General features: G+C 43.8%; 1 protein-coding gene across 1 annotated transcript in view; it reads left to right on the plus strand.

The window, feature by feature from the left end:
- Positions 1-27,238, plus strand: part of AASDH (aminoadipate-semialdehyde dehydrogenase) — a 468,424-nt gene that overhangs the window by 212,735 nt on the left and 228,451 nt on the right. Inside the window, exons 7-8 of the mRNA XM_085642048.1 lie at positions 13,437-13,543; positions 22,349-22,521. Coding sequence (XP_085498174.1) covers positions 13,437-13,543; positions 22,349-22,521 — 280 coding nt within the window. The remainder of the gene's footprint in view (positions 1-13,436; positions 13,544-22,348; positions 22,522-27,238) is intronic.

Consider the following 27,238-nt stretch of genomic DNA (forward strand, 5'->3'; position numbering starts at 1 on the left):
AGCAGAGGTAAGAGAGGAGTGTGGAAGCTAAGTCTCAGCTGAGCGTGTATAAAGAGCTGGAAACCGGCAGCACTTTCCTATCATTACCGAAACTGGCCCTAGGAATCTCGAAGGTTGCGTCCAGATCTGTCGGGAAACGCATCACCTAATATTCCCAACACAAGCATTTGCAATGCAACAGGTCTTGCATTTACGGGAGACCTATTGCATTGTAAATGGTAGCCATCATGGACAACGGGCGGGACGGTGGGGGCGAGAAGGCACAGACATCGGGCGGGTGGGAGCGAAAAGGCACCGACAACGGGATTGCAGGTGGGGGGGAGAAGGCATGGACAACAGGAGGGGGGGAGTAAAGAAGGCAGTAGGAGAACCTCATTAAAGAAAATGGTGCTCACAGTCTAAATAACACGTACTGTGTAACACTCCAAGTAAAGGAGCCAGTTGCCATGGGAGGTGACAAATGAAGAGGAGACGGTACTAAGGAGGAACTAACAAACCCATTGATGATTCAGAAGCCAGCATTTAGGACAGACAATGACACAAGCCAATGACAAACATGGGCGGAGAGTGGGCGGGGCTTCCATTCGCTACGGGTCTACAATAAGCCTCGCAGAGCAGCGCATGTGCGCTGGCACAGGCTCGACCTAAAAAGGAAGTTCCCAAAAACGAGGCAGACAATGGATTTCAGAATTGTCTCCATTGAGTTTTAGATGATTAAAACTTATCAAGTGTTGAAAAGCAGTTATGTAATTTGTCAGATTTACACGCTAGGATCCCCTTTTAACTTTACAATGATTTGAGTATCATCACCATAAACAAATAATGTTAAAAAACTGAATTAAATAGGCCAGTGGGGTATCTTGGGGGGCAGGGGGTTCAGCGGACTGTGGTCTGACAGGTGAGATAAGTAGTGGGAGTGATAGCTGAAAGGATCTTTGTGAGAGAAAAATTGACACCCATAATAAGGCTATATTCTTAATCTAACAATTCTTACTGTCTGGACCAAATAATTTGAAGGCTTATGCTGTCAAAAGCTGAAAGATATAAAGTCAAGGCAGCTGAGATGTTGGAGTCACGACAGCAGCTCAGATTGTCCAAGGCTGACAAGACAGTCAATGCTCTACTGCACTCTGCATGAAAACCCTTCTGGGCAGGATGTAGTAGCTGGTTAGCCTCCACAAACGTAGAACGCCTGGTAAAGATAGATTTCTCCAACAGTCTAGCCAAATGTGGCAGCTGGGAGACCAAACCATGTTTTAAACAGTGAATGCATCTCGTTATACCTAGTGGCCACTTTGAATTTCTCATGAATTCATTTCCTTAGATTAATAGCCTCAGTTTGTATAGTTTTTTACATTTTTCACATAGAAATTAATCATTTTATGCATTAGTAGTTCTGTACAGTTTAGACCAGACCTGGTTTCGACAGAGTACATTAGAGTCGGGCTTCTTGTTACAGGTTCCAGGCAAACTGTTGGATACAGTATGACCACAACAGCACCTTAGAAAAGACTGATTCTGCAGTCCTACGAAGGCCATATACATGTGCCCGGGTAAGGAGTAGCATGTTTACTGCACGTTTACTTGCACTGAATGCTTCACAAGCAGCTGTAGAAGCACAAGCAAAGCATGACAGCATTGAAGGGCACCTGGGAAGGAAGACTGAAGCGGGAATGCCCTGTAGCAACAAACATTTCAGATGCCCGAATCAGCATTATTTTTATGGTTTTTCAGGTCTACATTAACAGCACAGCTGTTAAACAGACCTATTGCTTAGAATATACTCGAAGTGTAGTTTGGGTCTACACCCTTCTACAATAAGCTTCTATTGGCTACTCTGTTTCAGCTGGTAGCAGGAAGCAGCTGTTGGGTATGGACCCGCCCAAGATGTGTCTTTGATGTATTTGATCGGGACTCGACTCTTAGATCATGCAATAAGTGCACCCAAAGTCGGACCGAGACCAGGAGGTGAAACTGCACATCTCCGAACACCAGAAGAAACTCCAAAGAGAATGCGCGAAGGCATCAAGATGTAAGTCACATTTCATTGAGGTTTCTGGTCACTGAGCACATTCCTCAGCTGATCACGACCACCCTTAATTTCCCGGGCTGTTGTCGACCTCACACCAGCTCTGCCTTCCTCTGGAGTGCCGTTGGACCCCATGAAACTGCAGGGCCCTCCAGTCGGACCCCATGAAACTACAGGGGCATTCACTATGGTTACCACCGGCCAGTCGGAATACCACTGTCAGTCCCCTTGGGACTTGTTACTGGGCTAAACCGATGCCCTACCTCTACTCCAGCCCTGCCATCCCAGCGCCACTGACACCAAAATATGATCTGTGCTGACTCCAGAGTAGGACTTTGAGCAAACGTCACAAGAGCACAGCTGGTCATCATGCATCCTGACTCCTACTCTTTGCCTCTGTCGCGTTGCATCTATCAGCAGAATTTCCATTATTTTTTTGGTACTGACTCTGATCCTATGCCAGAGCAGCAGGGGTACCTTGAGTTGTTTACAATGATGAGGGTGATAGGGATCGCTTGCTTGATCCTCATTATATTCATGATGCTGTATACATTTATTTACAGAACGCCTATAGGCTTGACGCCTGGCCTGAGACAGAGCTTGCTCGCCACTTGGCCCAATTCCGGAAGAGAGTCCCTAACTTTCACTGACAGTGCGAAAGGCAGCTGAGGCACTAGAATTGCAACTACCCTCCATTGAGACCAAAACAAATGTTTTGAGTTTTTGCAGCTTGACCCACCAACTTCTGAGCCCTTACTTCCTTTACTTCAAGGTTGTGCAATAAGTGTGCCCTCATTCATCCATAGGCAATCATCGAGTGGGAATAAAATCTCTGTGTCGCTGTGCATAAGGGGTCATGTTTTAGACATAGGTTCTGCTCCTGCTACATGTTACGGGGCTGTTCTCAATCACCATCACAGGGTCTTTCTTGCTCAATGTCTTATTCATGCTCAAAGTCTTCATGTAAGTAAAAAATGTGACATCGGTGCAAGAAGGCCAGGTGGGACTTGAACCCATCCCACCACTCCTAACCAAGCAGAAAGTATCAAGGGCAACTTTCGAATGGTCCTTCGCTCTCATGGTCCTTTGAGCCAGCCCCACAGTTGGTCCTGGCATGCTCTGAATTTCCTAGGCTGTCATCCGCCCTGAAGAAAATAGTGACCTTTAATGAGACCATGCTACATATTTTCCAAATGCTTCTGGCTCCCTCTGACAAGCCTTTGGGCAATGCAGAGGAGAGGCACCCCCAGTTGGAGTTCCGCTGGCAGGCCATCACCCCACACAGACTTCCCCTTGCCCTCATACCAATGCAATTTCAGGCTTCCACCCAGGCTCCAAAGCCAATTCTGACTCTATTGCTGGGAGTACCAGATGCAGTTCTGATGCCAGTCTCTGAATCCCAAACTGACTTCAGCCTTCACCAGACTTATGTCACATTATAAAATCACTAAGACACAGCCTGTGATCATGCAACAAGATCTTCAACCTCCGCCACTTCCTCTGCGCCAGTATTCTCAGAGTCTGGTGGCCCTGTTCAGCTCTGATGTGGTCCAGGGCTTACCAAATATTCCTCACGACACTGATGAGGACGATGAGGTGTACAGTCTGCTCCTCTTCACTCGACTGAGGGAAGGCTGTACCTAGACATGCACAATGCCAGTGTGCTAGGTACCTTCCCAGAGTTATAGCTGGATTTATCGTCTAGCCTATCAATGGAATAAAGTTCCTCTTTTGCTGTAGTAGCACAGAGCAACAGAAGTGCTAGATTTGCAATTGTCCACACTTGAAAACAAAATACCATATGTCTAAAAGCCTTGTGGTACAGGCATATACAAGTAAAGTCAATCCAAACTCCTTTGCTTCAAACCCCCACTGACAGGGAGTTGAAACATATTGATGCCTTTGATAAGACAATGTTTTCCTCTGCTAATCTACTTGAATACGGTGTGCCTTCTGGGAAGGTACACTCATGCCTTATGGGAAATGGCCGGCAGGATCTTGTGGCTATTGCAGAGGACCTCAGTGCTTGACTAGCCCAAATGATCCTAGAAAGGCAGGATTCAGCAAATTATTGGTTGTTTGCCAGCTTGGACACCTACCGACTGCATAGGCTGTGCTATTGACACCCAGCGTAGTGCATAGAAGGCACACCTGGATGTGATCTAAACTGTTTGGAGATTCAGAGATAGCCATGATCTTTGAAGTTATTGTTTCCAGCCCTTTCAGGATAGAAGGCATGTTGGCAGCCAAAACTGTTCATAGCAACAGGGTTCCGTGATCCTCCCCTGCTACAGTGGCTCCCAAGCCACTTTCACATACCCTAATTGGCCCACAAAAATAACATCCTCATTTGAAAAATCCATCACATAAGACTGATATTTTTTGCAAATAGTTTAAATGGGCTGTAACCTGCCTTTCATTTCATCCCTACCTCTTATTGCCCCACACGAGAGTAATGTTGTAGCTTGATGCAAGATTACAATCTCCTAATGGCCAAAGGTGTTATTGAGCCAGTGCCATACCAGAAGAGGTGCAAAGTGTGCTACTTGCACTACTTCCTCATGCCAAAGAAGGACACAGGCTTCACCCAATACTGCACCTGCAGGTACTGATTGCCTTTTGAAAAAGAACAAATAAAAAATTCTCACTCTTACTCAGATCCTCTCTACGGTGGACCCAGAACACTGGACTTGTAAAACATGTATTTTTATATGCCAAATCTGCAGTCCCATAGACGCTACTTGTGGTTCATAGTGAGGTCTGAACACTTCCAGTTAGCCTTGCAAACATTTGTCTTTATCTTGGCCCCTCGGGTGTTTACAAAAGTGATGGTAGTTGTCGCATCTCATATTCTGATGAACCTCAGATTCCTCAATTTGTGAATGCCCTCAGGCATCTGGAAACTCAAAAAACAATGTACCTGCATGCTGGTAGGTGGTGCCATGTGTCTTCGCGCTTACTTTGTTCCATCCCAGAAATGAAAAACGGAGTTCATATAATCGGCACCCATGCACGTTGGTGTGAGTTCCTTTGTTTTAGCGCCTTCTGTCAGACATCTTGAGTACCGTTCTATTTGATTTCCTGCTGATGAATCTGTCCTCGTTATCACCTGTGCTGCTCAAGCCGACTTTGGGTTCCGATCGGCATTGGTACTGATTTTGGCTCCCCCCTTCAAAATCTGTGCCAGTCGCTTCAACATTGATGCCGACACCGCCAGTGCCAGAGGAGGATCCACAATCTTTTGTGGTGTCCTACTCCGAGCTGAACTTGACTCGACCTACACCGAGGCTGCACCCTGATCTGGACATAGCACAGCCAATACTCAATCCTTCTGGTTCACACACAATACCATTACTGCGTGGTTGCACACAGACATTGCACCAACATTTTCACTCAGACTTCAACCAGAGTCATCCATATGGAAGCAATAATCAGGGCTTCGGGGACGAGTTTGCCTCACACTTTGACAATGAAAACTGGTATGTGGACCTAAAAGATGCCAGTGGACTGGATAGCTCCCCCGATATTGGGTTGGTTTCTCCTCGGACCAGCAACTGAGCAAACTGCATCTTTTGCCATGGTCATCAGAAGAGCTACTGAACTTTTTGACCTACACCTCCCCACTATGGAGGTAAAAACTAGTGTCCTCAATGAGCAGGTTCTGATCAGGCGATCACTTCGGCAAAGCAGGGTCCATCAGTGGAACTTGAGCAGCTCAGGTAATTTTCCCTCAGAAGTCATCGTGATCTTAGCAGCCAAGTGTCTTCACGAAATTGGTTCAACACTCGCCAGACATACCCCTTGAAGGCCAAACACTCGGGTATGTTGTTGTTTGTTTTATCTTTGGCCCTGCAGGGACATGCAGTTTGCACTGTTAGAGGTTACTCGTTTGCCATTTCAGTCTTTTTTTTACTCTTTCTGGACCAGCTGCCCTTGTTCAGCTCACCTGCTGTGATGAGATTTTCTAAAGATATGCAACATATACTTCTTCCAAAACCCCTTTTGAGTCAATGCATCGTTGTTCATTATGTGCTTTGACCTTAAACGGTCTTTCTGGTTGTGATAACATCAGCTCATTGCGTTAATGACCTTCAGATCCTCTTGTTCAAGCTGCTTTATTTCACCTTTTTTCCAGATAAACTGGTATTGAGATGCCGAGCTTTGTTGATGCCGAAGGTAGTGACTCCTTTTGATTTTGGATAACCTATTACCATTCTGACATTCTTTATAACACCTCTCCCCTGGAAAGAGTAAAAAAGACTTCCTCAAATGGATATCAAAAGAGCACTCGGTTTCTACATTGATCGTATCAGAGACCATCGGGTGGACAGTCAGCTTTTTGTCAGATTCTAGGAGTACAGAAAGACAAAAAAGTGCAGAAGTGGATCATTTAAAGGTGGATAGTCCTCTGCATTAGGATCTGCTCTACACTGGCTAAGAAGCGACCTCCAGAAGCTTTGAGTGCTCATTCCACCTGAGCCAAGGCTGTTGCCACTGCACTGGCACCCAGAATGCCTGTCCTGGATGTCTGCCAGTCTGTTGTCGCGGCATCAGTGCACACATTCGCAAAGCTCTATTGCCTTGACAGTCTGGTCAGTTGGCATTTTGCAGGTTTTTGTAATCTGAGCCTTTCCACAGACCCACCACCTTAGGAGGCACTGGTTTGGTATTTATTCACAAGATGAGGAATCTGTGGTTAGAAATATCAATCAGTGGAGCAAATTACTTACCTTTGGTAATGCGCTTTCTGTTGGATACTCTATCTAACTGAGGTTTCATAATGCCACCCACCACCCCATTCTGTGCAAGGGTCCCAATTTAGGAATCTGCCCACTGGTCCTTCCAATTTGCTGATGAGCTCCGCATTTGAGGGTGTGGACAAGCCTACAAAAGAAACTGATGGCAGAGCACATGGGTGGTGCTTACATGCTGCTTAGTTCGTCTTGTCCAGGGTTGAGAAAAGTCGGTGTGGAGTCGCACAGCGCCACCTACTGCCACACAGGAGCACTGCTTTGTGAGTTTCTGGGTCCAGTCTGTCTCCTGGGGAGATTGAGAAGGGGAGAAATCTGTGGTTAGATGGAGTAGACACCGAAAGAGCATTACAAAGTACCTTGTCCTTCTTGTACATCGATGATGGGTACTTCAGTCTGGCTCGCTGCAGTCAGTCAAAGACCACCTCCAGAAATTGAGCGTTTTCTTGATCTCCTTGTAGTTTTTCAGCAAGAAGCTGAAGTCCCACCTGAGCCCTACTCAGAGAATTTTATCTATAGAAATTATACTTGACACTGTAGTGTTTATGGCCTTTCCACCTCCACAGGAAGTCTGGGAATTTCTGAATATGACCTTACTTTTCGGGTTCCAGAGCAGCGCTCCTTGGGTACATATAATGTGATTACCGATAGGCCTTAGGAACTGCTACCACGGGAGGGCACTAGTGTGGACCTGATGTTGTGGACACGAACAATACTGGTGCCAACCACTCTGAGTGGCTGACTATACTTGGCGGCGTTTTTGGGGAGGGAGTTTGATGGGTATAAAAGCAGATACTATATTATGCTGTTGACCTGACATCTCTTTGAGATGTTCGCCATGATACTCTGAGTCACTGTACTGGTACGCCGCCCGGCCCCCGGGATGTGGGCTGAATGGCTGTGTGCATTTTTATAACGACGGATGTGCTTTGAGATGACATGCTTGTACAGGTTGACTTAATGGATGCCTTGTTTACAACTCTGCAATAAAAACATGTTTTAAAACCCCACCCCCAAAAAAAATGACCTTACTTTTCGGGCTCAATCCTGGGTTCAGCAAAGACGGGTAAGACGGTCAAGGACTCCTGGTCTCATGCATCTTTCTCATCCTATATGCCAGATAGGACATGTGGACCCTGCAATGGAGCCTGAGATTTCAGAGAGCCCAGCATTGGGTTTGCCAATTTTACCCTGTCCATATCTCGGAAGTGACAGCTCAGGACCTCATGAAGTGACAGAGGATCACCAGCCTGACAAATTGCAGGCCCTCTCCCTGCCTACCCAGGATGCCAGAGGTGTTACAAATGTGTCATTATTGGGCTGGGGAGACCATTTGGGGAAGCTGGAGATCAGAGGCCTCAAGTCTCCACAGAGAAGAGCTCGTTCCACATCAACCTTTGGAGCTTTGGGTAATCCACTCGGCCATTAAAACCTGCCTATCAACCTCCAAGTGGTTCTGCAACACTCCAATGCCACAAATGGTGATTGTACCGGCAGAGTATCTTACTGCTATCAAGTAACCTAGTGGAGTCTCTGAATGCCAGAGGAGACGAGCAGAGCAAGTGTTGATTAGCAGACCACAAGTGTCATCTCTATCCCCAGAAGGCAAGGACATCTTCAATCAGTGAGGCATACTCTGGCAAGATTTGCTCACTATCTTTGACATAGGTAATATCAAAGCTTCTGGGAACTATAGTTTCCTCCAAAAAGGTGATTGGGAAACACATTCCCTCTGCATTGGGGCACTAGTCTCCTGCCCGTGTTCCGGTCACTACTTTTTCTGCCTGAGGAAAGACACTATACTATGGGGGCAGGTTATCTTAATAGTAGTCCTAGACTGGGCAGAAGAGTCCGGTACCCCAAGCATCTGAGCCTGAGCGTTTACCCTCTGATTTAGCTACCCCTTTGTGATGACATCCTGGCTCAGAAACAGGAGAGTGCCACACCCGAATATCACAACTTACACTTCCATGCGTGAAGATTTGCCGGCAACAGTTGATTTTTCTTTTAGTTGCCACTCGCTGTGGTAGATTTCCTTGTTTCAGCCAGATGGCCATCCATGACATTCATCTACACTGGAAATTCATCAATGCTGGATGCTGGGATAAGTTTGGGGCCTGGTTTGCGATTCCTCACCTTGACCCTCTGCACGCCAAACCTTTTGATGTGTTGTTTGTTTTGTTATTGGCACAGCACGACCTTGCAGTGGGTGCACTTAAGGGTAACTTGCTGGCCCTTTTGGCCTTCTATGCTTGCAAGATTAACTCTTTAAATTCTCTATTGTGATTTGTTTTCTGGAGGGCCTGGTTCCTATGTTTCCTCCAAAGCCCTTCATGATGCCTCAGTGGGATTTGAATCTGATTCTGACATTTTTGATGCACAGAACATTGAAGCATATGCAGATTTGCTCACTATGGGCCTCATGTAGGTAAATTACATTTACCACTTCATAAATACCGAATCATACCGATTCGGTATTTATGAAGTGGTAAATGCAATGTAGGTAAAAAGTCGGTAAATTTTACCGATTCGGAAAAATTCGGTAATTACCGAATCGGTATTTACCGATTCGGTAATGAGGCATACCTTCCCATTGATGGGAAGGTATGCCTCATTACCGAATCGGTAAATACCGATTCGGTAATGGGGGAGCACATGCAAGGGTGGCAGGGTGTCACATGGACACCCTGTTGCACCCCTGATTCGGCCATGTGTGCACATGTGGCGCACATACATGCCCTAAGGGCATGTATGTCAGCCACATTGCACACTTCTAAGCGCTATAAAATGCTTTTACACATCCATTCTTTATTTACCACCAACTATTAGTTGGTGGTAAATACCGACTCCAGACAACACCCACACACTCCCCCTACATCTCATTTCTGTATTCGGAATTTACCGAATCAGTAAAATTACCGATTCGGTAATTTTACCGATTCGGTAAATTACCGAATACAGAAATGAGCCCCCTACATGTCAAAAGCCTAAATACCGGTCGGTAACGGTATAATTACCGAAAATCGGCCGTTACCGACCGGTATTCGGCTACTTACATGAGGCCCTATGACTTCTGATGAGTGAAACAGTCAACTGCAGATCCTCTTTCGTAGTAATTTGGTACTGAGGACTCCGAATGAGAGAACATTTTTTTTTGGTGACCGTCTCTCTGTGGGTTTTCTGGGACCATGAGTGTCTAAGCTGTTAAAAAGAGGACTCTGACATCTTCTGCATTAACATTTTCTACAGACTGGCCAAGAAAGAACTCTCAGAAGGCCACCAGAGCCAAGGCTGCTACAACAGCATTGGCACAGTATGGGTGTCTGCTCTGGACATCTCTCAAGCTGTGTCGTGGGCATAAATGCACACATTCATTTTTTTAATTACATTTTTTTATTTGCGGTATAAACAAATTTAGTATGCACAATATACATTTTACAGCATGCATGTCATTGTTTGACTTGCGTTTTCTCTTTTACATTTGTCTGAACTTATCAAACTCGATAGATTCGCAAATGAAAATTTACATTGAAAGTGCGTTACACTGGTTACAGCAATTTTTGTATATTTGCATTTCGTTCAATCTCTAGCGTCCCTGTAACTTTTCTGATCTACTTGGCAGCCAGCATCAGTACTTTACACTCATTCTGTTCAGTTCAAGATTTAAGGTTGAAACAATGCATTGGTAACATCTATATACAGATAAGTCAAAAAATCTGCACTTCCGATACATGCCTTTTCCTTTTCAGTTTTTACATGTACGTCATGTGTGTTACCCAATCCCTCCTATGTGTATTTCACTCCCTTAAACTGGCTGATGTATATTTTGCATTTGTTGGAGTCTCGATGCCTTGAGTTTCGGTGTGGCTTACTCAGTGGGCGCTTGTTACCTGCATCCAGTGTCTGATGTGTGGACTGACTATGTACTAATTTCTCCCCTAGTGTCCTCCCCACCTTGTGAATTGCCGTGTTCTGACGCATGCCTAGGGTATTTCATTGCTGGTCTAATTGTTTCCCAGTGTTGGGCGATAGGGTACTTGCGCAGCCCAGCTACCTCTTTCAATGCACACAATCCTGCATCAGTTCTGTCTCGAAAGGTCTTACTGGAGGGCCATATTGCTCGCTTCATACTACAAGACTGTCTGATCTGGGCGCCCTCCTCAGACCCTGCTTTTGAGAGATACTGCTATCCTTTCTAAAGGTGAGTAATCTAAAGTTAGAAGTATACATTAGAATAATTAATAACTTACCTTTGGTAACACTCATTCTGGTGAATACTCTATTTAAGCACAGATTCCTCACTGGACTCTTGACATTGTAAATGGTCCAAGGTTAGATTTTGGCATGCTATCAACTGCGATTTGCCGCACGACTGAGGGTGCGGAAGGAGAAAGATGAAAACTGACTTCGCCTAGCAACAGTGGACCTTTATGTGGCTCTGCTCGTCACCTCAGGGATGGGATAAGTCACCATGAAGCCGTATCCTGCCGCCTAGTGGCTTGCTGGAGCATTGCTGAAGAAAATATCCTGATCCAGTCTAGCTCCCGGGAATGTTCCAAAGGTGAGGAATCCGAAGTTGTAGTATCATCCAGAAAGAGCGTTACCGAAGGTAAGTAATTTGTTCTTATGACTTATTTCTGATTTGGCAATTGAAGCTGAAAGGACGACTGAGAAAGCCTTTTTTATTAGCCGTTTAGGTTATTATTGTAAATGTGGCTGAGTTGATGATGTCACTGGATCGACTACAAGTTCGATAAGGTCACTCAGTGAGTTGAGTGCTCACTGCTTAGACCTGCTAATCATATGGTTATCCTGGCATGAGAATAAAGCCTGCATCCTTCTGAATTTGATTGAATATAATGCCATTGATTGGGTAATATCAGCACCTGTTATTTGCATTGATAGGAATTAGCAAGTTGAAGTAGAAACTGTGATATATGAAAACCAGGGTTTATCTCTTCTGTAGCTTGTGCCGCTTTGCATCCTTTTCTTTTTCTATGTGTGAGCACCTAAATGGGGCCAGGGCCTCAGTTGAAACGGCATTGAAGTTTGTTTTGCTGAAACGCCTGCCTTTTAGGATACTTAGAAAAACGTGCGTGTCCAGTAAACTTTGCCAAGTCACGAGAAGAGCAAGAGCCTCACGTGACTGATATCCCTCACACCTCCTTTCAGGTGCATAAATACTTGTAATAAGGCGATGGGAAATCCGTCACATTCGTGACTTAATACATGGCCGCCAAACTCTAAATAAGGCCCCAAGTCTACTCACTACCATAGACTTAATCTCAACTCATCTTAGCCTTAGCACACTTTATTCCCCCCTCAGCTTCATGCTCGAGCCTGCTTGTTCTTTTTTTATCCTTTTCTGTCGCGTTCACTGAGACAAATCACTAATATCTCTGTACCACCATCTAAATTCCTCTTATCTGTCCTGAGTCATTTTGCCCTTCAGCACCCTACATTCCCACACTTCGTCAACACTTTCTTCCCCACTGCTTTCATAGAAACTGACCATCCCCTGTTAGGCTACTCTTTTCTGTGCCCTTTTGCTCCCCTTCAGGAGACAATACTCCTTTAATCAAATGCCAACTCTCAATTTCACATGATCTATAATTTTTCATAACATATCTCTATCCTTCTACATTTCACTTTTTTCATTACTGTGCCATCCATGTAGACTCTCAATCATGTATTTTGACTTCCAATCTTCTTTTAAAGGAAAGGCTGGGAAACTACAAAAACTACTCAAATTTCACACCCTCAGGTAGTACGAAGGAGAGGAAGGCAAATTTTACACGCATACTCAAAAGTACTCCGATTGCGGCGAACCCAAAACATTAGAAAGCCAACAGGTTGTAATATCGGTTTGAAATATTAAAAAATGCCAGTTCGTAATGAGACATGTTGCTATCGGAACTTTTTCATTTTGGGGAATAAACTCAACTCCCTCAAACTAAAATGTATTATTTAATGAAAAAAAATTGTAATGAAATACCAGATTTGTATTTTTAGGAAATATGTGGTGATTTCTAAAGATCCCTTAATCCATTCTAGGATAATCAACTGCATTCAGTAAAATCAGTCAGTGTTTGACCCTACATTTTCTTATGCTCGAGACTGAATTTTATTTGCATTCACACATTAACCTGTGGTTACCAGGTGAGCTAGTTCTCCATCCAAAACGGTGCCCTACACCAATTCCTCTTCCTGATATTCACATTGTGCCGCTGGTGCCTCCACATCAAACCATTCATCCCTGCTCACCAACCCCTGTACACCACCACTTGTATCCGCCTCGAGCATATATCAACTCTCCCTTTGGTAATCGCCAGTGCAGTGTCTCTTCGTACTAGAGTGACTTTGTAAATTGGACCAGTGGTTAATTATGTATAACTGTCAGAATAAAGTTTAACAGAAAGATCAGAGGAATCTTGAATGACATTGGTATTCGGAAATCCATCTCTACTTTTAGATATACAATGTTGGAGAAACATAAAAAGAAAGCTAGTGTGAGAAACATAAAAAAGAGAAGAAAACTTTTGTTGTGTGAAATGCTATAAAACAAAAGCTTAGTCATAGCATTTGTGTGGTGTATGCTTTGTGCTAAAGAAATTCCGTCTTGCAGGATGATAACAAAAAATGTTTTTGTTTAATAGAGAAGAGCCTGCTGTGCCACTGGGCATTCCACTTCTGGGAACAATAGTTGAAGTCCGAGATGCCAACGGCTCAATAGTAGAAGAAGGAGAAGGACAACTATTTCTAGGTTGTGTATTATATTTGTTAAAATGTTATATACAATTATTATTTTGTTTGGAAAAAATATATATATATAATATATACATGTGATTGTATATTTATAAATATGCAAAATATTTTCTTAAACTTTCTTTAAACGTTTACCAAGTGGAGCCTTTTCATGTTGTAACTTCTTGAAATAAAGTATTATTTTTTAGCTGTCACCTATAAACAGCATTGGCTGTTTTTAGTGGAAGATATGGTTTATAATATATACATATTGCGAGCTTTCGGTCATCCCTTGGTGTTGATTATATGACTTTCTTGTCTATCTTATTTCTTATTTGACAGTTTTCCTCTATGTACATTATTTGTTCCGCCTCTAGAGCATTTCTTTGTTACTATCCACTGGTTACATTCAGGGAACCACCTATTTCTTTTTCTTTAAGCATTTCATATGAGTGCACTTTTACTTTCTCTCTTTCTCACCTTGTTCAGCTTCCCCCTTCACACTCCACACAAGCCTGCACTCTCCCTTTTGCGCACCCACAGCAAGGTTCTGACATTGTTTCTCCCTTTCTCGACACTACACTTTTTTTTATAAACAAAAGTTTTATAATTAAAACCTCCACACCTATGTTGTTCCACCTCTCCTCCTTGCATACCATCATCATTTAACAACAGCTTTTTATTACTCCCTCAATCCTTTGTTACTCTGTTGCTCACCTAACCCCTCATGTTTTTTTCTGTTTATTTTTTTCACTCTGCGGATTGGTGTCCACCATCTTGGAATGGTAACTTAAAAAAACAAACACAACATGGCCACCGTGCCATCACACATGTGTGCTCATGGGTGGTGACACATACACAAGTACATTATCACGAGAAGTTCAGTAAGTCTGCAATGACATGGCTAAAAGGCGAGACAAACTTGACTTTGCCAAAGCTTGTTTTGTTTGTGGCTAGACAAGCCTTGGGTTTATTACAAAGGCCCTGGATTAGTATTACAAGACTAGAACCTGGGCATGCAATTACATTGTGCTTTAATTTTGCCTGTATGTTGAAAGAGTGTGTCATACTGTAGCGAGTATTGGTGCAAATGAGGCACGCCAATTTTATTTTTTTGTCCGCAGATTGGCTTTTGTGATTTAACTCCCATGTTTGAGTTACCCCACAATATGTTCCACATAGAGCTGAAAAAAGCTATGCAGCAGATAAAATAAAATAAAAAGAAAATGTAGTGAGTGGCCAGCTCCAATTTACATCATGCTGCACTCCCATCTCCTGAATGTGGAACCCCTGTCGGCTCTCCTGGGGGAGAATTAGGGAGTCATCACCAATCTAACTCCCCATGGGTGCTGAAACAGCCACTCAACACCATGGAAGTGGGGATCTGCCTCTTTTGGCATCATTCTCACCTCTAACGTTTCTTCCTGTTATGGCCTGCTGGAGGAGAAGGTTGCAGCTGTTCATGAACATCTGCAGCACTTTGGGGCCTTACATTTATCCGACACAAGAAGAATGGCAGGAAGGTGAGGCTGCACTGATCCGAGTCCTTTGCATGACTCGGTGGCTAATTTTCCGTGTTCTCCGGAACTGATGGAGGTGAAGGTGGGTGGTGAAGAAAGAGCAAGGAGTGAGTGTGTATGCATGCTATTCTATAATGTTGCATGTGCGTCTGTTGTGTTGTGTGGGTGTGTGTGCGTGTGTGTATATATATATATATATATATATATATATATATATGTATGTTTGCAGTGGCTTTCTGCTGATGGTTTGAATTCATGGGAGGACATCATTTGGACAGAAGACCATATATCACATGTTTATACCGTTTTACCAGTACACACGTTTTCTATTTGTTGCACAGGAAGGTCTTAGTAACCAGAATCCCTTGAGTTTCTGTTTAAGTGACATCCCTTGAAATGAATCCCAGATCTTCAGGTACAACGATTAGCAGCTTATCTACTTGATCACACTGAGCACTATGGCAATTTCTGTGCTTGTAGAGGGTGGGTGACATGCTTACATGCTTTCCCGGATCAAGAGGAAAAAGTCATGTGGATTGGTGAAGATAGTGGGCCTATTCATAACAGGTATTTTCTGTATGTTTTAATGTCGGTGGTAATTTCACTAGTAGATTTTCACCATTGGCGTTGACACAGATTCCACTTGTGCCTCTTCCTCTGCTACATCGCAAAAGTATAAATATCTAAATACGGTGAATATTGTCACATCAGCAATTTGCCTTGCTGTAGTTCTAAAATAGGCCACACCTATAGAGTGCAATTGTACTCGAACAGAACCTAGAATCAATTTTTCAACACAAAATGCTGTTTGGCTTTTCCAGTAAATGTTCTGCCAACAACAAATATAGTCCTAAATAATAGATTTTTTTGTTGTTTTTTTGTAATTACATACATTATTTATCAGTGGTGTTTGTATAGCATAGACCTAGCCACATGGGTAGCAGAGCACGTCACGCGTAATGAGTAATACAGCAGCAGTACAATAGAATATGACTTCATGCACAAGATTATGGAGGAGTAGTGTGTAGAAAAAAGAAAGGTGAGCTGACTGGAAGTAGCAATTGCGAACAATCATAAAGTCAGATTTGTTTGCAAAGTTGAGCATTACTTGGGGGGATTAATCTCATGATATTTAGGGATAATTTCCATTGCGAGACATCTAATCCTTTCCCCACCCATTAAGGGCAGGTGAAACTAGGCAGGGAAGAACAGCTCAGAGAGGTTCCAGTAGGGCATTCCAGAGTCGATTATATGCCTGCATATGCTTTCTGCAAGAGTATATGTACTGTGAATCTAGATTTAAAATACATTAGTAGATTGCCATAAACTGCTTTATGGGCAAGGATCAGCTCCTAATAATTCATTCTGAACACTTCTGACTATCAATGCACATATCTGAGGATCAGAAAGTTATGTTCTCTTTTATAGATGTTTTCACTTGACTTTTAGAGCACCAACAATTTTTGAGTGTGTACTTTTGTGGCACCAAACCACAGAAATATACAACTGTCTTCTTTGATGCAATTATGGTTTGCTGTTGTGGCTCTATGTATTTCTCCTAGGAGATTACTGATTCTAATGGCTAGCTAAAAGCATTAATATTTTTGTCAATGTAAGCGTAGATGCAAAACTGATGCATCCAAGTATTGTGTTGGATTGAATCCTGGAAGGAGCAATATTTCTGTTTTTTATGTGGAGAGCTATGTGTGCAGGAATCTACTGCCAATTCAAGGCGTGCAGGGCTAGCAAATGTTCCTTTCTTTTCTAAACATATGAAGTAGAGGTTGCAGAGTTTTTCTGCATCTTCTGTCTTATGCAGGTGGCACGAGGTTTGCTTGAAGACCCCTAGTTAATTATCTAAGGTTTGCCGATGAATCACATTGTGTTTGCAGAGGATATGTGTTACTCCACTACTTCAGGACCATGCCAGGCATTGCAAGCATTCATAACTCTCATTATAACTTTGGAGATCCCAGTACATTGTTCCCTCATGCTTGGGAATCAGAATCCCAGCTGGAATGTGGAGTGCTTTTTCATATATTATGATTAATCAAGAATTAAAGTAACAGTATTTGTGACGTGCACAGTTCGTCTAATAGGGTGTACTTGAGTGGACAAAAACAAAGTAGTGATGATATATATCTGAGAAAATCAGCAACTTGGAAAAAGAGGCTTTCAGCTTCTTATGAAAGATTTGGTAATTCTAGGGAATTTGTTGCGGTGCCTGGCTGCCAAATAGGAGCAACCGCCTATTTGCCTCTGCTTGATAGCAGTAACCCAAGGAAGAAGACCAGTAGATGATCATAGGGTTCTTGGAGGACTGTATGCCATAATTTTTTGCTGAATGAAGAGGGGTACTTTCATCTAAAGATCATGGTGACTAATGCAGATTGAACAAAAACAAGGCGATGATAGACTGAGCACTGACACTTTTCAGACACTCACCCCCAGTTACAGATCTGGGTTGAATCCATCATCTTTCTTTAGCTCACTTCGCCACCTCAGTTCAGACCCAGCTATATGCAAATCAGTCTTGACTCTGTGCGTCATGGGAACAGTCCAACCCGAACTGCCAAGCCAGGTCTTCCCTGACCTGGAAACAAGCAACCTGGGACAACTTTCGGGGTAACACCCCATACCATCCAGGCTAGCTTGTATCCAGTGGCAAGGTGAGCAAGGGACCCACGTCTGGGCATACCCTGCCAATTTAGGGCAAACATAGAAAACACAAGGAGATGATGGACGGAGCACTGAAACTTTTCAGACTCTCACCCCCAGTCGCAGATCTGGGTTGAATCCGTCATCGTTCTTTAGCTCACTTCGCCTCCTCAGTTCAGACCCAGCTATATGCAAATCAGGCTTGACCCTGTTCCTCATGGGGACAGTCCAGCCCGAACTGCCAAGCCAGATCTTCCCTGAACCGGAAGCAAGCATCCTGGGATCAGTTTTGGGGTAACACCCCTCATCAGTCAGGCTAGCCTGAATCTAGTGGCAAAGTGAGCAAGGGAACCATGTCTTGGCATACCCTGCCAACTTAGGGCAAACACAAGGAGATGATGGATGGAGTGCTGAAACTTTTCAGACAGTCACCCCCAGTCGCAGATCTGAATTGAATCCATCATCGTTCTTTAGCTCACTTCGTCACCTCAGTTCATACCTAGCTATATGCAAATCAGTTCTGACGCTGTGCCTCATGGGAACAGTCCAGCCGGAACTGCCAAGCCCGGTCTTCCCTGAACCGGAAACAAACATCCTGGGATCGTTTTTGGGGTAACACCGCTCATCAGCCAGACTAGCTTGAATCCAGTGGCAAAGTGAGTAAGGGACCCATGTCTGGGAATACCCTGCTGACTTAGGGCAAACAAAGCAAACACAAGGAGATGATGGACGGAACGCTGAAACTTTTCAGACGCTCACCCCCAGTTGCAGATCTGGGTAGTGAATCCACCATTTTTCTTTAGCTTACTTCGCCACCTCGTTGTGCCTACCAAAAAATGTCCGCCTGAATACGGCGTCCGACTTTCCACTTTTGCCAAGCAGGCACATGTTTTTCCTATTCCAAATAAAACTGTACGTAATTCATTTAAAAACATTTCAAATATATGATGACTCTGATATACAGGGTTCTGTGATATGTATGCAATCGGCAAATAAAATATGTTTAAAAAAAAAAAAAACACTTTGTGATCAAACTCCTCAAAGGGAATTACGTTTGTGTCAGATTTAAAAAAAGCTGTAGCCCAGAATGCATAGAAACATGTAGGGAGGTTCTGCCTTTCTTGTAATTCCTTTCCAAATAAACACATTGCCATAAAAAAGCATTTCAAATATAACATCAAAATGTTACTTTTTTTTTTAAATAGGGTTAAAAAAATGTATATACATTTTTTAAACCTACTTTTGAAAAAAAGCAACCGCCCAGATGTGTGCATGCGAACAACTTTATATGGGAATGAAAATGTGGGAAAAACAACACAGACATTGGTTTTCCTACTAACTATAATCTGACTTACCCCCCCACCCGTATACTTACCTAGTCACCTGTATTATTAAAATTATTAATAGAAATTGTTCGCACCTGACCCCAACTCTTCCGATCTTGACCGCGACACTCCGCCGACTGTGAAAACAGACGCACAACCACATGCTTGAGGCCCAACAAAAGAAAGAAAAAAAGGACAATTCTCACTATTGAAAGAAACGTAAAAGCGTGGTAAACAACTTTATACAGTTTGAAAAACATGTTTATTGCAATAAAGTTTTTATAAAAATGTTAGTCAATATTTACTATTTGTAAAAAAAAATGTTATGAGAAATATAGAACATGGTGTTTTTATTTGCTCATGCAGCTTACTCTAAAATAAAGTGTCTCACTGTAATTATTATTGTTAATTCAAAACTGGGTTTTAAAATTGAAATAGATGTCTTTTAAAATAATTTCTCTTGTGTTTATTATTATTTTTCAAATAATACTAATTAGTCAGTAATAGGTATTAAATTTAATGACTGGGCATTAATTCACATACCCACCCATTACCCCTATATCCCTTGCATCCCGTCCATAAAGGTGAGTGTTGCAGCATTTAAAAAATATATTTAAGTTCAGTGAGAATATTAAATTTAAAGGCATTCCACCACCTAGTAATTAATGCCTGGGTATTAAATTGAATACCTGGGCATTAATACACTTCCCCACCCATTACCCCTTTATCCCTTGCATCCTGTCCTTAAAGGCAAGAGCCGCAGCACTTATTTTTAAATGTAAGCTTATTGGCAAAATCAAATGTAAACATATTTCAGCGCCTAGTAATCAGTACTCCGGGTTTAAAAAGAATACCTGGGTATTAATACAGTTCCCCACCCTTTACCTCTATAGCCCTAGCATCCCCCCCTTCAACGTGAGTGTTGGATTTGGCTAAAAATAACTTTAAACTTATATATAGTATTAGATTTTAAAATAATTATGTTCTAATAAATAAAAACCCAGGTATTAACACTTCCCCAACCATTACCCCTATATCCCTTGCATCCCATCCCAAAAGGTCTGTGTTGCAGTACTTTAAAAAAAATCTTTTTAGTTAAATGATAAATTTAAATATATTCAGACACCTAGATTTTAATACAGAGGTATTAAGATGAATACCTGGGTATTAATACACTACCTCCCATTACCCCTGCAACCCTTACATCCTTTCTCAAAATCTTGATTTTACTGTAATTTATAGAAAAAAATGCAAGTGAAAATGGGTTGTACTTGGCTTAGTTTGCAGAGTCGTAGCAGAATGGACCCTGGGAAATCAGAAGCAAATGACCTCAACCTCCACTGTTGATCCCCTGCTAACTCTTCTCTGGCCCATCAATCGGTATAGGAATAATGATATGGACAAATTCTGAGTAGAACACGAGTGCAAAGCTGAATATTCTATCAAGAGTGAGTAGCGTAATTACATGAAGATAAAAATGCACTAGTTGTAGACCTAATTGGAGACACACAGGCTGTCTGGTTATGAGTACTAAGAAAGGATACTAGCCAGTTGAGGAGTTTATTGCGAGGACCAAGTTGATGGCGACTGTTAATGAGTATAAGATGAAATAGTGTCAAAAGTGACATTTTAGTCAAGAAGAATAAGCAAATAAGATTATATAAGAGTTATATTTGCCATCCTTACATAGGGCCTGATTACAAGTTTGGCCGTCAGACCACCTGAACACTGCGTCTGCAGCCACCAGTAGACCGCAGCACTTGCAGTCTTTAGACCAACGTATTATGAGTTGGCCATGGGGCAAGCGGTGTGGCTGCAGCCGTCTTGGGGCGGTGGACGATGGTTTTCCATATCTATCGATGCCTGTGTGTACATTTGGGCTGCATAAGTGTCGAATGCACACATATTCATGACACATGTGGAAAAATACCACCTACCCATTGTCGAAGTCCAGCCCATAAGTGACCAGTCCAGGCAATGAGTATATGGTAAAAACAGGACTTACCTGTAGATCACCGCAATCAGGGTTGTATTCTTTGGGGTGAAGATTGCTGCTCTGAAGGGGGGGCCTAGAGAAAGGGATCCACATCGAACTCTGATGGGTAGAACAGTAGAGCGGTGAGTATGCACCCCAAATACTTTGTTTCCGCTGATTCGAAGCTGGTGGCCCCACCGCCGCGGTTAGCTCAACGGAAAGCAAACTCATAATACGGAAGGTGGTGAAGCTCCTCATTGCCCCCCTTTGGCAGCTGCTTTTCCACAATCTGATCCTGGCGGTCAGCCGTGTGCTGGCGGAGTTACTGGTTCACCCACGGTCTTTGCAATTGCAATACTCCCATGTCGTAATATGGCAGTCAGACTGTTGAGCTCGCGGCTGTCGGACTGAGACGGAGGGTACGGCGGTCCATGGACTACCGAACTCGTAATAAGGCCCTTATTGATGAGAAACCTATTTCTGTTTCTTTCCTAAATTCCTATGAGAAATTGTAGTGGGTTAAAGAGTCATTGCTGCCCGAATCATTAGATGGTCTTCCCCTTTTGCATAAATGGGAGAAGGGAATGCATAACCGTATAGCATTTTTAACAAGATCCAAACCCCTTCTAGTGATACACCAAGGTAAAACACAACTGCACAACACCACTAAAATTGCTTATATGGCAACTTGCAAATCTGGCCTCGGTTAGAAGTGGACCATATGATGAAGGATGCCACCTGCCGTTGGTGAAAACAAAGCATCCCTTTTAAAAAGAAATTGAGGATGGGTACAACAAATCTCTTCCAAACATTAATATAGTTTGTCAGAGAAGATAATTGTGTGCGTTTATGATAGATGTATAGTATTGTTTGTAGAAGGTGTACTATGAACACAAGTAGCCCCTCTTACCACCTTCTTTTGATGGATGAAGGTCTAATCCATGCCAGGTTTTCACAACCACCTACATTGTAGGTGATTTAATTTAAATTTATTGCATATAAATATCTTATGTGAATTTCCAGAAAATCAGTTGTGTCCAGCCATCCTGGACTTAGATTTTCAGCCGTGCTGTGGAACTAGGCGTGTTCAAAAGCCGCAATCATCCTTCCTTACATTGTAGAGGTCTAGTTCTTTTGACTACCTTATCACAGTTTCAGAAATTTATTTAAAACTATTATAGAAGATTTTAACTAATTCCTAACCTAAAAGATCCATAAAATATGTATTGTTACGATACAATTTAGCAGTTCAAAAGTGAACGGAGAGTGCATTAAACTCTGTGATTATTTGTTGATTTTCTATTTTAATGTAACATTACTAAACTCAGGTCATGCTTCACCAACAGGTGGAGAAGAAAGAATTTGTTTACTGGACGATGAAGCTTCTGACACATCCACAACCATGCGAGAAACAGGTGACTGGGTTACTGTGAAAGATGGAAGCTTACTCTTCCTGGGGCGAAAGGACAATCAGATCAAACGTCATGGCAAACGTCTGAACATAGAATATGTGCAACAGGTAATGAAAAGAATACTAATCTGTGGTATTTATGACATCCTTAATTTACCAGGAATTGGCTGAAATAGATGCTTCTTCAGAATTCTATTCCGGTTGAAACACAAAGGTCCGACACACCAAAAATCTTTAAGTAGATAATCAACATATTTTAGGTTTCATCCTGTGATCACTGTAAGGGAAGAGTCTCCACTAATCTGTAGGATTTGCCATCAACTAATCTAAGTGGGCTGGAAAAAAAGGGGGGTCCCAAAACACGTTTTCCCCATGTTAATTTCCATAGGAAATTTTGGAACAGGCTATAGCCCGAACTGCTGAATGGAATTACACCAAATTTGGCGAAAAGGTAGTTCTTGGTTCAGAAAGTGACCTTTTTTTAAAATGGTGTAAACCCGTTCAGTAGTTCCTGAGAAATTCAAAAAATAAAAATATCGATATCTGAGCACCGAGGAGGTTTCGCGAACTCTCCCGAGCAGGAGATTCATTCTGATTGGCTGCCATCACTCCAAACCAGAAAGTGTTGGCAGCCATCTTGTGACTCGGTAACCGAGTCACAAGAAAACAGTAAAAAAAAAAGATGAAAAACAAGAAAAAGGGGCAGGGTAGAAACACCCTGACCTCCTAGGCCTGCTCAGGGGGTCCCACAAGGACCCCCAGGACTAAAAAAAATTTTTATGTTTTAAATCGGCTGAATTCACGCTGGGTGCGAGAATCTGGATGAAAAAACAAAAAAATAACGAATCGGGGGTTCCCCCGCTTTGTTATATATAAGCCCCCGGGTGGGCCAGGTCCTGGAGGCAATGCACAAATAATGAGGGAGCCCCGGGGACCGCCACCTCCCCAGGGCTTAGTTTATTGAGTGTGGGGGGCCTCGCGGGCCCCCCAAGCCCCTCGGGGACCGCCACCTCCCTGCGGCTTTATTCTAATAAGGTGAGGGGGCCTTGCGGGCTTTCTCAAATAATTAGTATGGGAGGGCTTGAGCCCCCCCACACTGCCCCGTGGACCACCACCTACCCGGGGCACTGTTTATTGACATACAGGGGTCCGTTGCGGACCTCCGGCCCCAGGGACCACCACCTCCCTGGGGCTATTTGCATGTTGGGAGTGGGGCCGCACGTTCCCCCTCCTGGTGCCCTCGATGGCCCTGGGGACCGCCACCCCCAGGGCTGGCAACGTCCTGGGGTGCCCATCCCCGGGATATTGCTGTTTGCAAAAGCAATGCTGGCTCCTGCAGGAGGCGGGTAGCTAGCAGGGACTATGGGGGCATTGGGGCTTCCCCCACGGTCCCCAACTTGAGGACCGGCTCCGGGGTATGGGGTCCTCGGGGCCAGAAGTGGTCCAGGGGAGGGGGCCACACTGCCCCTCTCCCTAATTAAAAAATATATTTTTTAAAAAGGCCAGGCTCCGGGGGATGGGGTCCCTGGGGCCAGAAGTGGCCCAGGAGGGGGGCCACTCTGCCCCCCTCACCTTAAATAAAAAAAAAAAACGGAAGGATGGCCCCTGGGGTATGGGGTCCCCGGGGCCATAATTGTCCTGAGGAGGAGGGCCACGTGGCCCCCCTCATAAATTTTTTATAAGAAAAAAAGAAGGCTGGCCATGCTCCGGCAGATGGGGTCCCTGAAACTAGCCTCGGTAGGGGGGGCCCCGCCCCCTCCCTGCACCACTCTGCAAACGCACCCACGGGCGCGTTCTAAATTAGGGAATTAAGTCCCCTTGAATACTGAGGGTCCCTGGGGGCCAACTAGCCCACCAGGTACCTCCAGTAAGTGTCACACAGCTGGATTGCAGAGAGGTGGTCTGAGGCCACACCCCTTTTTACAACACTCTGCAAACGTGCCTCTTGGTGCACTGCTGGTGGGGCGATGAGGTCCTCTTGTGTCCTGAGGACCTCAGGACACAAGTGGACTTCATCCCCGAGCAGCAGTGCACCAGGGGGCGCAATTGCAGAGTGGTGTAAAAAGGGGGCGTGACCTCAGACCACTCTCTGCAATCCAGCTGTGTGGGGCTTACTGGAGGTACCTGGTGGGCAAGTTGGCCTCCAGGGACCCTCATGAGGAAAGGGGACTTCATCCCCCAACCAAGAGAATACCAGGAGGCGCGTTTGCCGAGTGGTGGAGAAAGGGGGCGTGGCCTGTGTCCTCTCAACAATCTCACTGTGTGGGGCTTACTGGAGGTAAAAGGTAGGCTATTTGGGCCCTAAGGGCCCCAGCAGTGAAGGGGACTTCAATCTCCATCCAAGAGTGCGCCAGGGAGCGCGTTTGCCGAGTGGTTGGCAAAGGGGACATTGCTTGGTATGAGAACTTAGCAATCCTGCTGTGTGGTACTTACTAGAGGTAATAGGAGGGGTAGTTGGCCCTCAAGATGTCCTTGGGGGCCAACTACCCCTCTTGTTACCTCCAGTAAGTCCCACACAGTAGGATTGTGTTGTAAATAAGAAGTAGTCCATCCAGGTAGATTCTTTTGGTATCTTTATTCAGGTAGGATGTTACATAAGAGAGCCACACCAGGAGCAGCCTCACTGCTGCTCAGCCCATTTACCAACTGACAATCACACACATGAACATTCCACTCACCAACATTCTCTCACACAGTCACCCAGGCTGAGCAGCAGTATAAAACATCTCCTTTCTTTATAAGGGAAAACAAGAACTCTCAGAACGGTATCAGAACAAATGCAAGAAATAAATAACATAACATAGTTTTGAAAAGTAGCTTGAAAATTAAAGGAGGAGAATTCATGCAGAAAGAATAAAGTAGATAGAAAGAGACACGGGAACACAAGTAGAAAACACCCATGCACCATCTCCCTTTCTACCACAACACAACCCACACTCCCACACCAAAGACTACCAACAAATCAAAGTACCAAAATCATGCAAGCTGGCCAGGAAAACACAAGAAAAGTACGAGGGGGCCAACAACAAGGTGTAGGAGAGAACAGACCAAAGAAGCAAAGCAAAAAAAAACAGAGAAAGGGTGAAAGCAGCAGCACAGGAAAATTGGAACAGCAAAGCTGCCTTTCACTCAAAATCCACACCAAAAACAACAAAACGCACAGGTGGTGAGCTCACAATAAAAAGGAAAGCCGTAGAAGAGGAGAAACAAACTACATAAAAGCACTACCCCCAACACAAGCTGGGGTGGAATTTGTGGGCACACACCACATGACACAAGGCAACACAGAAAATGCAGACCTCCCCCCAGCGCAAACTGGGTGTGATGCGTAAAAAACACTCTACACAGAATCTAAGCAGGTGCACAAGGCTTCACTCAACCCGTACAGAACTCCCCCCAATGCAAAATGGGGTGTGATGTGTAGAAAACACTTTACACGGAACCTAAGCAGGAGCGTAACGCTACACTCAAAAACTACAGCACTTTCCCCAACAACAAGTTGGGTGTGATGTGTGGAAGGGACTCCACACGAAACCAAAAAACACTCCCAACGCAAACCTTGACGTGCGAGGGAAAAGGGGCGTAATGCACACGAACATTGCAAACGAAAGTAAATACAATCACATAGTAATATGGACCACAAGTCAAACGCATGCACACAACAGCATAAGTAATAAAATGTTGCTATCATTTTGCGAGACAACAAGTAGTAAGGCATTGGACATTATACAACAAGGACAAAGTTAAGTAAGCAAGGTTTTCCTCTTGTGAGCGAAGTATGACACTGTCCCAAGAAAACAATAAAATAAAACAAATAAAGTAGTCGCCGTGGTCTGCAGTAAAGGAAAACGTGTTCAGGCTTGAAGGACATGTGAGAAGCAAAAAACGGAAAGAAACAGTACCTTGCTGGAAAATTCAAAACATGCAAATGTCCTGCGTTTCACCACGAACTGGAGAATAACAGAAGAGACTCAAGGAAAAGAAGTGAAATCAGTTGTACCTCCAAACGAGGATTGGAAAAACTGGGAGACAGATCAGGGAATTGAAGTTCATGTATGCAATAAATACTAGAAACTGGAACACTGGAAACTTTCTCAACGAAGATAAGAACTGCAGACCAAAAGAACACTGCAAGGTTACTAGTCCAGTGCAAATTCTGCTTGAACTTTATTGAAAGAACAAACGTGGTTGGCAAGGCGTGAACAAAACATGTTGGAAAACTACAAGTAATAATGTAGAGCACTCCAATCCCAAAATGGAGGCACGTACTAATGACGCCTTGCCGGATGGCTCCCGGCATCACTGTGCTCCCAAGTGTCCATGTAAGCAGGAAACCAAATGAGGTACAAAACGTCACAAAAGAACCCATGCACACATCACAGAAGAGCTGGAAGCAGGTAAGAATGCGTGCGCTCGGTATGTGCGCGCTGTAGGTAGCTTGTGACAAGTTTTGAAAATCAGGGAGCTGTTCAACTGCCATGGTGGAGACACACAAAGCAGGAATGGGCAATAAAAAAAACAACAAAGTACTAAAAGTCAATGATCAGAACAGAATGAACAGTCTTTCCCACTTAAATAAATATACAAGTTCACCAGGGGGCCGATTATCTCAATTCTGTGGGGTGCTGTCGAGTTGCCACCGCAAAGCAGAGCCAGTAGAGCAGGCATGGTGCAGACAATACAGTAGCTTGTGAAAATAACAGGAGCACGCAGCTTGTTTAAATGTGGTACGCCTGGGAAGAGACACAAGTAGGAGCAGCGGGTCTCCTGCATAACGACTGTAGCAGGGTAAAGTAGGTCACTTTAAAAGCAGAAGGAGGCAGAA

The sequence above is a fragment of the Triturus cristatus genome, chromosome 2_2 (genome assembly GCF_964204655.1).
Source record: "Triturus cristatus chromosome 2_2, aTriCri1.1, whole genome shotgun sequence".
In the NCBI taxonomy this organism is placed as follows: Eukaryota; Metazoa; Chordata; class Amphibia; order Caudata; family Salamandridae; genus Triturus; species Triturus cristatus.